Here is a 16,071-nt window from a genome sequence, read left to right as displayed (position 1 = left end):
CGACAAAGTCTTGGTGCGTTCGGAGAACATCAAGACCAAGAGACCGCTCAAGAAACTCGATGACAAGTTCTATGGTCCATGGAGAATCAAAGAAAGAATCTCTACTCATGCCTATCGAGTGGCGTTGCCAGCGAGTTTGCGAGTGCATAACGTTTTTCACGTTGACAGGTTGGAATTGTTCCGCGGGAATCGAGAAACAAACCACAACGAACCTGAATCCGACGATCAGTTTGTGGTAGAGGCGATTATCGATTCACGCAAGACGAAAGATGGCAAAATCCAGTATCACGTCAAATGGGAAGGTTACCACGGCCCTGAAGCGACAACATGGGAACCAAGCGAACATCTCGAGACGGCAAGGGAACATGTTTCGGATTTTCACCAACGGTACCCAAAGAAACCAATCGATTTGAAGCAAGTCGATTCTGCCTGGGGTATCGGAAATTGAAGGCAGGAATACGAGTCACAAAAAGAAAGAAGCTGGTACGGTTTTTTATAAAAAACAAAAAAGAAAAAGAGGCCCGACGAAATACAAGAAAATTCCTGCACCACGCACTCCCGACCCAACCGATTCAAATACGAATCGCCCATGAAGGCCCCCACCGAGAACGACGGAGACCTTCACGCCTCTTTTCCGAACGAATCGCTAAACGCCTAGGCGAGCGAGTTCTCGACGACGTTGGTGAACTCGTCGAGCTTGGCGAAGACGGCGGTGTTGTCGGATTGACGAGCAAGAGCCTTCTTGCTGATCACGTCCTTCAAGAGGTCCTGCGAACGAGAGAAAGACGAATCAACAACCGTCAGACGCGAGATACGAATCGGGATTCGACTGACCATAACGGAATCGACCTCCATGCCCTCGAAGTTCATGTGAAGGAACTGCGACTCAGCGGTACGGGCGGCGGTGACCAAAGGATCCTCGTCATCGTTCTCGTCCTCGGACTCTTGGTCGATCACGATGCTACAATGAAAAGAGGAGTCAAAGGAATGTTGGCAAGGTTAGAAAAGATATTCGACAAACGGAGGCGGACTAGGGTTAGACGAAAATGGGTTGGCGAAACGGGAATAGCAAACGAAAGGAGAATCGACTTACGCGTTGATCAAGGAGCACTTCACGTTGAACATCGCACAAGTTCCGCAGCCCCGGGGGGTCCCTTGCTTCTCGTTGAACTTCGAGATGCACTCCCAGGGTGGGGCGTTGGTGCCGTTGCGCTTGACCATGCATTGGGCACAGACCCGGGCGTTCTCCTCACCCGAGGCGTTGATCTCGCGACCCCTCTTGATGTTCTGGACCTGCGAGGAGAGAAACGGGATTCAACAAACGTCCAAATGAAGCACGAATCGACAAAGGATGGGACGAAAAACGGATCGAGAATAGACAAAGGGACTTACCGCCTTCTTCCTGCGGTTGAACTCCTCGGGGAGGGCGGGTTCGCCGTGGTAGGTGTGGAAGTTCTCGATCTCCTTGGCGAACTTGGTGAGGGCGGAGATTCCGGAACCCGAGGACGAACCGGTAGGGGAGGCGGGGCCGCCGAAACGACCTCCCTTGGAGGGAGAGGTCGAAGGGGACTTGGACGAATTCTTGAGAGTCTTTTTGGGAGTAGTGAACCCCATCTTGACAAGAAGTTTGCGATGGAGAAAAGAGAAGTAGTTGAAGGACGAAAAGAGAATCGATTTTCGTTTTGCGATCAACGACTTATATCTCTGGCAAACTGGAAGGACGATTCGCTGGCCAAGGGGAAAAAACGAATCGTGTTTGTTTACATCGTCATTCAACAACGTCATAGACCCAGTCGCACCCCCGAAACGCCAGCGACCACGGCCATCGTACGATACGATATGCCCGGAGCGGATAAGCGAGTGGTGGATCGACTCAAAGGACGTTTCACGAATCGTCAAAGGAGGTACAACAGTGAAGATAGATCATCATCGAACCAGTATCCACCTGCCCTGAAAGAACAGTCCAGAACTCTAGGCATTTCGGAGAGAGGGATCACGATCAGGTACTCAACATCTCGCCTAACCGTGAACCTTGATGAGATTAGATTCTTCATCAAACAAGGAGTATCGGTCGACGGTTGTCGCTCAAACAAGGTGCAACAGCGCAGATTGAGGAGAGGGGGGTTAACGAGGAGATACGGAAGAGCAACAGGCGACGACAAGAGGAATCGAGGACGATTCCACGGAGGGGGAGATACTGTCACGAACCTAGTAACACCCGACGACAAGGTATCACGAAACACGATTCGACATCGGATCCGTCTACAACCAGCCTTTGACACGTCATGGAGGTTATCACGCGCGACGAATCACGAAACACGAATCGACAAGCGCGCGCGCGCTTCAGCATCCGTCATCTCGTTCATCCCGACACTTGACACGTCATGCGATTCACAAATCGACCTTGTCAAGTTATTCGAGGTAACCGACCTCACCGGAGGTGACAGGTACAAGGACGAAATCAAGAACGATACGTTGGGGAAACCGACATCGAAGGAACGGACGTCTGCCTACACAAAAGACGAAACGACCTTAGACAGGGACGGGAAGTAATTACAAGGTCCAACACAGGGACGGAAGACGGATCGACAATCGTCGATCAATAAAAGACAAAAGCAAAAACAAGGAACTATATCTGACTTAGACGATACGCCGGTGATTGAAAGACATTGAGGATCGACCACCGACGTTCTCCACCTTTGCCAAAACAACGGCGGACGATTCACCAAGATGAGAAGGACGTAGGACGACCTTAGCATTGAATCGGGTAATGTGACGGACCTTAGAGAACAAACGGGGACCTAGGTGAAGTCAACAGCAGGCGTGCTTTCCCTTTCCGGTTTACTCGAGTAAGGACGAAAGACGATTCGTTGGACGATCATTGGGGAAGCACGAAGGGAGAAACGAGCGCAGTACTTATAGCTCGATAGGATAGAAGAACGATAGCAGTTGTATCCTTTCGACTAGAAGTTCAAGCTCGTTATTACATTCGAATCTTAGCATACGCTAGACGAAGAGGTTACAAACAAAGACTACAGAACAACATTTTCCACCGCCTTACCCCTTATCGAGCACGCAGTGCACGGCTACTCGTTAAGTACACTTCCCTATTTCTTTACCCCTGCGTACGACGAAGTGGTATTGGTTCTTAGGTCGATACGTAGGACGAATCGACTATCGCGACTAGCTACCGCACAGAGACCTACACGAGTGACGATTATCGAATCGTAGTAACCACTCACACCAACCGGACGAATTACGATTGACGAATCGTTATTCAAGGATCTTAAGGCAACGGCTAAAGATCGACCAGCACCAAACGAAGCACGATTCTCGTCCTGAGAGCTCTGACTAGAAAATACATCCGATCAAGCAGACCTAACACCGAGGTTCTACCAAGTCGTAACACCGGGATGGTCGAGCGGGAGTTAGCGAGCAGGTTCGTCCGCCGAAATCCTTCCCTCTTTCACCCTATAGATACTGATACACAGATTCATGTTCGTACAGTCTCTCCCGCTCTTACTACCCGATCTGCTCGTGCTTGTCAACTGGGTAGAGGCTCAGCTCAAGGTCGAGACTGATGCTAAAGCTCGAACTGAGTGGTTATTTGCCCTCGCGTACATGTGTACTACATGGTACCTGTGGTGTCGAATGGACGAGGTACTCAGCCTACAATACCAGCACGTGTCAGACAATGCTACCGACCCTGGATATCCAGGTCAAATACTCAAGACGATCACTCTGACGTTCCGAAAGACGAATCAGGCTGATGCGAGGAAGGGTGAGTGAAAGAGCAAGCGTTTTCATTGAGCAGCATAACAGCTCCGTACTGATGTATACCTCGCCTTGTATCATTGCGGTATGCTTATGTTCTTGTGGGACCGTGCTTATAGGTCGTGTCTATCAGGTTCATGACCCCACCAATCCCGACGAGCGCCCTGTTGCCGTTTGGCACCACCTTCAAAACTGGGTGAAACACGTTCGAGCCTTCACCCACGTCGACGCCAAGCCCCACTTCTTTCTGTTTCCTGTTATCGACAAGTTCGGAGGGGTTGATATAGAGAAGAGGATGTCTGCAGCGACGTGGCAGTCCATGTTCGATAGAATCGTCCACGATTCAGGCCTTGGTGATAAGTATTCGAATGGAAACTTCACCGGTCACTGTATGCGACGAGGAGGGGCTCAGTGGCGGTTTGGCGAAGACCCAGCCGTCAAATGGGCTCTACAGGCTTCAATATGGTGGGGAGGGTGGGCTGAAGGCGAGGCTGTAAGTATCTTTCAAGCTGTAAGGTGAAGTCGAAGCTCGGGTGAACATGCTAACATTTTCACCGGACATCCGATCGTTGTTGTCTATCTTGGCTTCTTGTCTAGGTCGGTACGATTGGGCGCTATCTCTTGGAGGAACGTAATCAGCACGAGGCCTCGTACTCAGACCAGATGAATCCTGAGCGTAATCACGCTCGTCGAAGCATTCAGTCGTCCTCGACGGATTTGCAAATCGCCAAGACCGGTGATATAGCACAGCTCCGGGAGGAGATGAATCGACTTGCACGGGTCGTAGGACGTGAGATGGATGGCCTGCGAACAACATTGCGAGATCAGGAGCTAGACAGACCTGTAGAATCGATTCCGATGGTAAGTTCTCTGCTTTCGGTGATTAGGCAACTTATTTCACTGAACCGAGACCTTAACTGCTTTTCGACCTTAGGCGGGGATCCTGGGCCAAGTTGCTGATGCTGTCGTTGCCAGCCTCCTAGCCAAGGGTCTAGTGGGTCCTGCGACGATCTCTGCAGGTCCTGTGGTGCCAGCACAGGCGTCGACATCGAGCTCGAGTCGTCCGTTTGAATCGTCCGAACGTCGTGTCGAAAACATGCTAGCACCCGCTGCATCGCATGTGAACGCTCAGGGTGCAACTACTACGCCTTTCACCGAGCTACGACTCCGTCGTAGCGGTGAAATCATGGGAAATCGACCTCCGAAGATACCGAAGACGTCGACGGTGAAAGAAGCAGTAAAACAGTGGTTTCAAGCTGGTGGCCACGAATATCACTACTACGCCTTGCAGGACTGGCCGAAGCAGTGGTATTCAGGTGCCAAGGGTGGTGACATAGTCCATAAGTCGATTCAGGTCATCTACGGCCAGCGAAGTCGATTGGGGATGGCGTACTCCATGCTCAATGAAGGAGCGACGGATTTCACCGAAGAGGGCTGGGTAAGATTCGAGACGAAATATCCGGAGAAGAAGATGACGGACGTCCTCGAAGCAATCAGGAACGATCTTGCTGCATCGGGGAAGATCACTAATCGCCCAAATCGCAAGCAGAACACCGATAAGTAGTCGAACACACGCACTACGGCTACGTTCTCGGCTTTTGCCTTTTTTTCCCATATTTCTACTGTTCTTCGTGTTTTTTGGGTTCGATCATCTTTATACCACCGAAATACCTTTGTCTTTCACTCTGTATAGCTATATAACATGCACCGAGGCTGTATGTTTGATCTAGATCGATTCAATCGAGTTTGGGTGATTTTGAGAAAAAACCCTCGAAATCGACAAAAACGAGCAAAACGGTCGATGAACAATAAGGGATTTTCACCAAAATGATCGCCGTTTTTGCCTAGCATAGTCGAACGATTTCACCCAAGAACCTTCATCTACATCAACCACCTCGATATCGTTCTAAGTCTTAATATCAATACTAGATACTTCAAAACACCTCGTATCATTGCTCTAGACCTCCCTTACGCCTTACACGTTTCACCTCTGCCCAAACTAGTCTTTTTACTCCCGTTTCAAGCCATGTCGGACGCCCAAGGTTCTCAAAACGCCGTACGTCGAAACGTGACCTTCTTTCACCCGAATAAACGACTTACAAGCCTATAAACTGCTCATAGACCGCCTCATCCTCCTCTAGGCCCAAGCCTAAGCAGTGGGGAGGTGCAGAGGCTGCTGCTGCTCGGCATAGCAAGAGGTTGGCCGCTCAAGAAGAGGCTCGCGAGGCTCGCGAGAAGGCTGATCGCGAGAAGGCTGAGAACGCGGAGGCGGAGGCTGACCGCTGGGAGGAGCAGCAGAAGAAGAAGAGAGCTCGGGAGGACACAGACTCGGGCTCTGGTGACTCGGAGGACGAGTATGTCGAGGAGGGTGCGAAGAAGAAGAGGTCGAAGAGGGGGAAGAAGGCGTGAGTGAAATGTTGAGCTTTTGCACTGAGAAGCCTAACTCAGATCCTTTCGACCTCTTTACTCCTTCAATAATACGATAGCCCTACCCCTCTTCAAACTGTGGACGACGAGACCGATGGGGATGAGCTCGACGACGAGCAGGAGACCGAGGCTGCTGCTTCGGACCCCAATTTCTGTAAGGCCCGGGGGCGACCCCCGGCGGGGGTCCCCCTGGACAGGCTGATGGGACGCAGGAATGAGGCAAGGTACGGGTAGACATCTAAATGTAATAACGGATGTAGAGCTATTACAGAGGTACTAGTTCTACATCGAAACAACAACACCGAAAAGTACCCCCGACGGGAGTCGCATACGGGAGTCGCGTACGGCGCGTCCGACGCGTCACGTGATCGCTATAACAGGATCCCCCCCCTAGATGCGGGCTCCGAACGCATCAAGCGTCGGCGTACTCCTGTCGACCGGGCTGCGGTAGATGGGGGTAGCGCTTGTGGAACGCCGTGACGACCTTGTCGTCGTGGTCGAACTCGGCGGGGCTAACCCACTCGTTCGACTCGTCCCCGTACCCTTCGAACCGCACCAGGTATTGGGTCTTCTTCCCGGACCTTCCGGATCGTAACGCCTTCGAGTGTACGATCTCGGACACAACGTACCCCAAGTCGCCGTTGTCGAGGACTTCGGGGGTAGGTGGCTCAACCACCTCTCTTCCCTCCAGCTCGTTGGCCCGATAGGGGATAAGCAACGACACGTGGAAAACGGGATGTACCCTGCGTAATTGCGCGGGGAGCTCCAGCCTCCTCGCCATTTTGCTCTGGCCGACGATCTCCGTGATCGGGAAGGGCCCCAGCGTCTTCATCGAGAGCTTCTGGCTGGGGCGCACCGATGTCAAGTTCTTGGTGGATAACATCACCAAGTCTCCTACGTTGTAGCCCTCGTCAGGGACGGCGGTACGCTTCCGATTTGCGTACTTCGCCATGTCTTGTCGCGCTTGCTCCAGCGCCTCCTTCACCGACTTGTAGATCCCGTCGAGTCGGTCTCGGTACTCTCCCGCCGACTCGACCGCTTCCTCCCTAGTGCCGGGCACCGGTAGGGAGAAGGTATGTTCCCTTCCTTCGGACGCCATGAATGGCGACATCCCGATGGCAGAATGCTTCGCATTGTTGTACGCGAACTCCGCCATGGAGAGTAACTCCGCCCAGTCGTCCTGGAGGAAGTTGACGTACGACCGCAAGTATTGCTCCAAGGTGGAGTTACTTCGCTCGGTCTGACCGTCCGTCTCCGGATGGAACGCCGTGGAGTAGCTGTTCTCCACGTTCGCCATGCGGCACAGATCTTTCCAGAAGCGCGAGGTAAACAACGTACCTCGATCTGAAATGATCTGCTTCGGGAACCCATGCAAACACACCCATCGGTCAAGGAACAGCCGCGCCAAGAACGTGGCGTCGTTATCCTTTCGACAAGCGATAAAGTGCGCCCGCTTGCTGAATCGGTCGACGATCACCAGGATCGAGTTGGACCCCATCGACTCGGGCAGGTCCGTGATGTGATCCCAAGTGATCGACTCGTAGGGCCCTGCCGGTACCGGTAGCGGCGCTAGCTCGCCGACAGGCTTCATTCGGGGTCGCCGGTTGCGCTGGCATATACTGCAGCTAGCAACGTACTCCCCGATCCACTTCGCCATCCCAGGCCAGTAGAAGTCCCTACTGGTCAGCTCCACGGTCTTGTCCCGCCCCCAATGGCCGGCGGCCTTCCCGTCGTGTAGACGCTTCATCAGCTCTACCTTGATGTTCCCTGCGTTGGGGACATACACCAACCCGTTGTACAGGAGAACCCCAGTGGGGCTCAAGCTGTATCGCTCGTTCGCCAAGGTTCCCGCCTTGAGCTGCGCTACGAGCTCTTTCGCCACCGGGTCGTCCTGCGCCGCCGGTATCAGCGCTTTCACCATCCAATCGCCCAGTGCGGGGATGGTGCCATTCAACCGCAAAGGCGGTCGCTCAACCGGACTACACCCCTCAGAGGGTGCGTCTTCGACAGGCCGGAGCAGAGTCTCCGCTCGCTTCGGTTCTGTCTCCTTCATCAACTCTTCCCGCCGACTCAACGCGTCGGCCTTCCCGTTCTCCGTTCCCGGTTTGTACTCCAGGGTGTAGGAGATCTGGTTCAACAGCTGCGACCATCGCGCCTGCCGTTGAGACAATACCTTGTCCCTCTTGAAGTACTCCAAGTTCTTGTGATCCGTGAGGATCCGAACGGGGTACTTGTTGTCGAGATAATGTCGCCATATCCGACTGCAATAAACGATGGCCAACAGTTCCCTGTCGTGCACATCGTAGTTCCTCTCGGCGGGCGTCAGGCTCTTCGACATGAACGCTACCGGGTGGAGCTTCCCATCGTCCCCTACCTGGGACATTACCGCGCCGATCGCTCCAGAGGAAGCGTCGGTCTCGAGCACCACTTGGCGCTCCTCGTTGTAGTGCGCCAGTATAGGCGCCTGGGTGAAGGACTCCTTCAATTCCCGGAACGCAGCGTCAGCGGCTGCCGTCCAGGAGTACTTCACCCCTTTCTTCGTCAGGGCCGTCATTCCCTGAATCTTCTTGGAGTAGTTCTGAATGAATCTCCGATAATAGTTTGCAAATCCTAAGAAGGACTGCAGTCCCCGAATGTTCTTCGGGGGGGCCCAGTCCAAAACGGACTTGACCTTAGAGGGGTTCATACTAACCCCCGTCGGGGCAATATCGTACCCCAAGAATTCGGTAGCCACCGTATCGAACTCACACTTCTCCGCTTTCGCATACAGGCCATTTGCCTGCAGCCTCTTCATAACCTCCTTGACCTGACCATCGTGGGTCTCCTGGTCGGAGGAGTAAATAAGTATGTCGTCGAGGTAAACGACGACGCACACATCCAAAAGGTCCTGAAAGACCTCGTTCATCCACCGCTGAAAGGTAGCGGGGGCATTGGTCAAGCCGAACGGCATGACCAAGCATTCGAACAGACCGAAACGTGTAGTAAACGCGGTCTTCCAAATGTCTTCTTCTTTTACGCGTAGCAGGTTGTACGCGCCTCGGAGGTCCATCTTCGTGTAGACCTTCGCGCCCTTCAACCTGTCTAGCGTCTCTGAGATGAGGGGTAGGGGCGTCCTATCCTTCACCGTAATGTCATTAAGGCGACGGTAGTCGATGCACATACGCATCTCGCCGCCTCTCTTCGGTACAAACAGTACCGGGCTCGAGCAGGGCGACTTCGACGGCCTGATGAACCCCTTCTCCAGATTCTCCTTCAACCACTTCTTTAGCTCCTCACTCTCCCGCTGGGAGTGGTTATAGAGCTTCTGATACGTCGGCGACGTACCGGGTTTGAGTTCGATCGCATGGTCGATCGATCGCTTCGGGGGCAGTGTATCTGCCTTCGTCTTGGAGAACGCTCCAAGATGTTCATGATACTTCTCCGGTACCATGTCCCTCAGCTTCTCCATATACTCGGGAGGGTCCAGGTCATCCTGGAACGAGTCTGTAGGTTTGACGTCCCAATCCCACAGGTCCGGGCGCCTCGCCCGCTCGTCGTCCTCCCGGGTCATCTGCATTTGTGCGACGACCAAATCCTCCGTGATGGACCCCTTCATCTTCTTGAACGGGTCGATCCCTCGTGTCTCCACCTCTACTTCGTCCGGAGCATACACCGTCTCGGGCCTCTTGAGACATCCCGTGCTGATGCAGACATCCCCGAACGTCACCGCGTTGGAGTCCCATTGGATATGCGGATTGTGTCTCCGCAACCAAGGGATACCTAGTACGACCGGGTACCCACTCAAATCGGTGAGGTGGAACTCGGTCAGTTCCAGGTGCACTCCCGTACGTACCAGCGTACGAGCCTTCTGGGTGATCCTTCCTCCCTGGATCTCCCGACCATCGATCACCGTTACTACCCGCGGCGTCTCGAGGTCCGTTACGTCGAATCCATGTAGCGACGCGAATGTCCGATCCATGAACATCCCGGTCGCTCCCGAATCCAACAACATGAGTGCTTGGACCGGCACTCCTTCCGGGTAGAACACTCCTACCAACGTCAGATGGCTATCTGGACCGTTGGGTACTCCGCTTGCACCCAACTGCAAGGGGATCCGGCTACCTCCCTGTGCTCCCCCATTCGGGGTCCTTTGATGATCCGTTATTCTGTAAGGCCCGGGGGCGACCCCCGGCGGGGGTCCCCCTGGACAGGCTGACGGGACGCAGGAATGAGGCAAGGTACGGGTAGACATCTAAATGTAATAACGGATGTAGAGCTATTACAGAGGTACTAGTTCTACATCGAAACAACAACACCGAAAAGTACCCCCGACGGGAGTCGCATACGGGAGTCGCGTACGGCGCGTCCGACGCGTCACGTGATCGCTATAACAATTTCGCTGGAGACAAGCAGCGAGCCGTGTTGGGGGAATATCTCCCTCAATTTTGGAAATACCAGGCCGCCAGGAAGTACTGGACTCCCCAGCGAGTCTACGAGTACTGGATGGAGGCCAGGGAGATCGTTCGAGAGAAGAAGAAGGTGCCGGAGGGAGAGGAGGTGAAGGCGTCGGCTCATATTGAGGTGAGTAGTCTTGGTGAAATCTTTCCCTCTTTCACCGGAACGAACCGACATCTGATCGTGATCATTTCATGTCTTCTATTCGCTAGTCTGCTATGCATATCTACTTCGCCCCAAAGGGTAAGGTATGGACGGGTCGCAAACGTTGCACCTGCTGCCAGAACCTCCCCCTGAAGGCGAAGAGGAGGATCTCGAAGGATGTTCCCGGTATCATCCTGAAATGCAAGCAGATTTCACCGACGGGGAGGTGCGCTCAGTGCGCTATCGGGGGGAATAAGTGCTCGCTGCAGTCGGATGGTGACGAGTTGGTGAGGGTCAAGAAGGGTCTAGATGAGGAGCTGCCGTATGAGGAGACCGAGGCGCTAGCGGTGGCCCTCGAGACCTACTCGAAAAAGAAGGCGAGTCCGAAGGGGAACGTTTTCGTCGATAAAAATAGGATGAAGGACTTCGCCGAGCTAGCTAGATTTCTAGCTGATCACGTCGCAGAGCTCAAGGATGATCTGCAAGGGTTACCGGTGCGATACGACGAAGTCGACGAGATCGAGGTGCTCGACGTCGATGGTGATATCGTGGACTTCTCGTAGCTGTGTATCCTTGTATTCTATGTTCTTATACGGTAATATGCAGGTCTTTATAATGAAATACGTGCTTCTTACACCTAGTCTAATAACATACTGTAAGCTCAAAACGTTCACGTTGTTCAGTAAGAACTTACGTCGATTCGAACATAACTTTGACTGAAAATGCACATAATTGCACCCACAACGTATGTCTAAGTATGTCACTTGAATATGTTCTAGCCATCTTGTTCAAACGCTTCCAACTCAGAGTATGTTATATAAGGAGTATCAAAGATAGTGTATACAAGATTCGAGGAAGCTAGCACTGATGTAAGTCCTTCGTTTCACAAATTTGTTTCAAATCGAGCTCAGAATTGCTAGTCAAAACGAGGTCGTTTTGCGCTTAGAATTACGTGGAAATCATGACTAATTTCATCTGGGGCGGCGCCCTACGGGCGCGGGAGTATTCTAAGCGAGATAAAGTGATTTACAAACGAGATAAATCAAGATAAATTCGGCAAAAATAAAGACCTCGCAAAGTTGCCTGTTTGGGTGCAATTTACTTATTTTTCACTTTACGGAAATTCGATTTTTGCTACCGAAATCGACGATTGCCCGGGGCCTACAGCGTGTCGATTTATCGAGATAAATCCTTACGCATAAGGGAAGGGGAGCGTGGCCCGTTACAACCTGTGACTTGTGGAGAGGCAAAGCGATTGGGAAGGTTCGTTGTATCGCAATTCGGGGGGTGGGGTAGAGAACCACCTCGTGTATAGCTGCTAGCTGTCTGTATTCTGGGAGCAAGTTGCCCCGATAACTTGCCCTATGCGCCATTTCCGAACCGTCAAAACCCTTCGAGGCGGAAGACAAGACGCGCCATTCTCGCGCAGCCGTATGAAGCGAGAGCAGAACTAAGAAATGGCGCTGCTAGTTTCGGACGTGTTTCAGCTGATCCGGCAGGACCCTACAGATTCCGACATCGCTCTCGCATCACATCGACGGATACTATTACATTCAACATGGCCTGTTTACAAAAGTTAAAGACTACCGATTCACCCACTTGTATACATCATCGTCGAATTTTCCCGCTTGGCTTGATTTTTTAACATTTACAACTCCGACCTTTTTCGCAAAACCATGAAACTCTCAAAGTGAAACCCTCAAAAGGTATCCCGGTCACAAATGATGAGCGCCCCGCTCCGGCTTGTCCCTGGCCTCTTCGACCATCTCCTCGACGACCCTCCTCCCGATCCATTCCCCAAACGTCATCGTAGTGATCATCGGGTTCACCCCGCTCGCACTGGGAAAGACGCTGGCATCGGCCACATACAAGCCCTCGGTCCCCCAGACTTTTCCACGGGCGTTGACGACGCTCTTGCTAGCGACCGAACCCATCCGACAGGTACCCATCTGATGCGCCGACCCGTAGCCCGTCCGGTCGAGCTCGTTGCCATGAGCGTCGGTCGCACGGAGGAATTCGACAAAGGTCTCGTCGTCCGCCCAGCTTGATGTCGACGAGAGGTTGTTGGTGTCAGCCGAGCGGCGCCAGATCGGTCCTCCCGTCGTATTGGTACAGATCTCCAGGGCGCCCATCGTATAAAGCAACTTTGCCAGCGCCAAGTAACCTTGCATGATATGCCCCCTGTCCAACTTGCTAGGCTCGTAACTGATCTTCCTCTGACCCGTCTTGCCGTCCACCCAGATCTTCCCGGTAACCTTTTCCCGACAAAGCACGATATGCCCCATGGTATGCTTGAAACCCAAGAGTCGTTTACGGTAATCGGCAGCTCCGGACCAGGGTTGCCAGGCCATCCCAAAGGCGGGCATCATGTCCATGGCTTCGATCTTGACACCATGGGCGAGCCCGTCGAGGTTGTCGAATTCGGTGATGGCGGTGGTGAGGATCCCACCGTGGACGGGGTCTACCTCTTCGGCCCATCGAGAATGGACGATGAGGGTCGGGTGGAGGTGAAGGTTCTTGCCGATGTTGGGGTTCTGTCGGCGCAAAGCAAGAAGGTCAGTGGGTCGTCAGAGGCGATATGAGAGCAGCGAGCGAGACGGTAGGTACACACCTTGAGACCGCTCCGAAGGAGGATGACGGGGCTGTTCAGCGTTCCTGCGGAGACGACGGTCCGGTCGGCCAAGACCAACAGCCTCTCCTTGATCCCCGTCTCTGGGTCCTGCAACGTCCCTATTGCCCCGATCGCTCGACGATCCGTAGTGCCCGGGACTAGACCTAACAACCCGGACGCATCATTGGGCTCTGAGAAGACGATCCGATCGATCTCGAACCCATCCAACCCCTGTACGCGGATGATCGACCCAACACCCCCATCCCCTCCCCTCGAGGCTTTGAGACGAGGTTGGAGAAACACCCTACACCCGCTCATCTTGCCCTTTTTGCCCTCGCCGTCGAGGAAACCGCGACACCCGATCGTACAGTTGGCCCCGCACCGAGCGTGATCGGCAAACGAGCCCGAGATGTTTTGAGGGACGGACTTGCAGGCGTAGCCTAGTTGACGAGAACCTTCGAGGAGGGTCAGGTTGGCTGGGTTGTGGTCGGACCGTTGAGGGGTCTGGACGTTGAGGCTCCGTTCGACGCTGTCGCACGGCAAGTGGTCGCCAAGTGTCAGTGGTCAATCCTTGGACATGGTTTCCCGGGGTCGGTGTTGTCAGTGGGGCGACTCACACGTCCATACATTCCTGCCATTCTTTCCCCAAAAACAACCTCCCATGCGGATCCTTTGCCCCACCCTTCTTCCTCTTGCCGACATCGTCCAACAACCCCTTCGTCCACTCTTCCCTGACCTTCCTATCCGTCTGTAGACACGCACTCCAATTCACCCGACTGCCTCCACCCCAGGTCGATCCGGCGATGATCGAGATGGCGCTCTCTTCGCTGGCGACGACCCCGCCTCCTTCGTACAACCCGTCCAAACCTTGCGCTTCGGTCGTCCCAAGGGATTTTCCGGTAGGGTGGGGGAGGTAGGTGGAGCCCTTGTCCAGGACGAGGATTTCATGAGTCTGTCCCCCCTTGATGAGGTCCGGGTGAGAGGAGAGTCGGTTGGCGAACGAATTGACGAACGATGAACCTCCCGAGCCGGATCCTATGACGAGCGTTTGTGTGCGCAGGGTCTTCAGCGACTCGCCCTGGAACTCGCCCATCTCTGCCCGGCCCAACAACTCCCGCCTGGCTCGCAGGACCTGTTCGTCCCCCTCCCCCTCGGCTGCAGGCTTCGGACTCTCAGGCGTTTGATACCCGACCGCGCGATAGTATTCGGGACAAGACCTCAACCAGCAGAAACGTAGGGTGTGGGAGATTCCTCGGATACCAGTTCGGATGGGGGAGAGTTTCGAGTTGTACCACCCGAGGATGGTCTTTTCCTTGTCGGCGGGGGACATGGCATGGAGCGGGGTGAGGGTGCCATTGAGAAGGATGCCGCCGGGGGTAGATCTGCAAGTGTATAGACGCGAATATGACATCAGCCGAATGTGGCGAGGAATAGATCGTGTTCGAGCCCGCCCCGACTCACGTCCAGATGTTGAGCAATAGCCGAAGCTCGCCCAAAGCCCGCTCGGGCAATCGTCTCCCAAACACATCCGCGATCAGCGTCAAAAAGGTCGTATTCTCCGAGGGCAGACATTTGAGAAACGCCAAGATCTCGGCGTCGGTCGCAGGGTTCAAGGCGGCTCGTTTGTGTTCGACGAGGATCTTGGTGGCCTCTTCGTCGGTGAGTTTGGGGATGATGCCGTCGGCGATGGCGACGAGCGTGTCCCACTGGAGTTGGGTGAGGAATTCGGGGCGTTGGGGCGCCATGTTCGGGGTGTCACGTCGACGTGCGCGATGTATGGGCGTTGGGACCAATGTGGTGGTTTGGCGAGCAAGCGGTGTGTTCGAGTTTTATATATGCTGCCCCCCCCCCCCCCCGCAATTCCGGCTACTCGATCGCTACCCCACTTCTCGGCTATCTCCGTCGCAAACGACGATGTGGGGTAAAGAGACGAGGCGACGCGCGAGAAACACTAGCTATTACTACCGTTACCCGAGGCAGATGCGTGCTTTAATTTCTGAAACGTGATGACCCATTGCTCGGAACACGAGCGGCGACCGGCCTACTACGGGTCAGTCGATCGGTCTCGCGACCAAGACGGCTCGAACGTTGTCGTGAGAACGAGACTATTCTGTTGTTTCGCCACCCCTTGCGTGTGACAAGAATGTTGTGAAAAGTGCTGGTCGAGAGTACTGCGTGGGGTCTGTCCATTTGGGCCGAATTCACGCTTGCCGAGCGCTTTGACTGACCGATCCCTGGATCACATGTTCCGTTTGCGTCCCAACCACCCTGTTCCCTCTGCAACCATGCATGATATCACCAACTATGACTGTTATAGATGACATGGCATACACTAGACATCAACAGTTTCCAATCGATCGATCATTGACAACTGATATCAACAGTTTCCAATCCATCGATCATTGACAACTAATATCAACAGAATACACTCAAATAACATGGTGTATTTCACAAAGACATCGCACACACATCGGCTCCCTCTTAGCTCAGTTGGTAGAGCGCTACACTAGTATTAAACTAGAAGCACAACTGCGATATGTAGCGGTCAGCCGTTCGACTCGGCTAGCGGGAAATCAAGTTTTTGTGAACTCTTTTTGCCTCAGAACGCGTTCGGTGACCTGTCTCGCGCCTGGAAGATGCTCTCCATGGTCTTGTTCCGGCCGATTCGGTCTTTTTGCCTT

At 53.7% G+C, this 16,071-nt stretch overlaps 3 protein-coding genes and 1 non-coding gene across 4 annotated transcripts; 3 read left to right on the top strand and 1 right to left on the bottom strand.

The window, feature by feature from the left end:
* Window positions 1–3,413: 3,413 nt before the first annotated feature.
* On the top strand, window positions 3,414–5,338 carry HD553DRAFT_345692 (uncharacterized protein; the record flags this gene model as incomplete). The annotated part of the gene is made up of 5 exons (XM_046183115.1): window positions 3,414–3,439; window positions 3,492–3,781; window positions 3,894–4,267; window positions 4,372–4,635; window positions 4,709–5,338. The coding sequence occupies 5 exons, from the start codon at window positions 3,414–3,416 to the stop codon at window positions 5,336–5,338; spliced, it is 1,584 nt and encodes a 527-aa protein (XP_046033387.1).
* A 5,345-nt stretch (window positions 5,339–10,683) lies between these two features.
* HD553DRAFT_345689 (uncharacterized protein) lies at window positions 10,684–11,342 on the top strand (the record flags this gene model as incomplete). Its single annotated transcript, XM_046183114.1, has 2 exons — window positions 10,684–10,761; window positions 10,848–11,342. The coding sequence occupies 2 exons, from the start codon at window positions 10,684–10,686 to the stop codon at window positions 11,340–11,342; spliced, it is 573 nt and encodes a 190-aa protein (XP_046033386.1).
* A 997-nt stretch (window positions 11,343–12,339) lies between these two features.
* On the bottom strand, window positions 12,340–15,135 carry HD553DRAFT_363272 (uncharacterized protein; the record flags this gene model as incomplete). Its single annotated transcript, XM_046184026.1, has 4 exons — window positions 12,340–13,313; window positions 13,391–13,919; window positions 14,008–14,772; window positions 14,852–15,135. The coding sequence occupies 4 exons, from the start codon at window positions 15,133–15,135 to the stop codon at window positions 12,495–12,497; spliced, it is 2,397 nt and encodes a 798-aa protein (XP_046033385.1). The 3' UTR covers window positions 12,340–12,494.
* A 730-nt stretch (window positions 15,136–15,865) lies between these two features.
* On the top strand, window positions 15,866–15,962 carry HD553DRAFT_t102. The gene has a single exon. It is a non-coding gene; the product is annotated as a tRNA-Thr (tRNA).
* The last annotated feature ends 109 nt before the right edge of the window (window positions 15,963–16,071 follow it).

This window comes from Filobasidium floriforme (assembly GCF_021052385.1).
Source record: "Filobasidium floriforme strain CBS 6241 chromosome Unknown HD553scaffold_25, whole genome shotgun sequence".
NCBI lineage: Eukaryota > Fungi > Basidiomycota > Tremellomycetes > Filobasidiales > Filobasidiaceae > Filobasidium > Filobasidium floriforme.
This window is presented reverse-complemented; position numbering and strand designations above follow the sequence as displayed.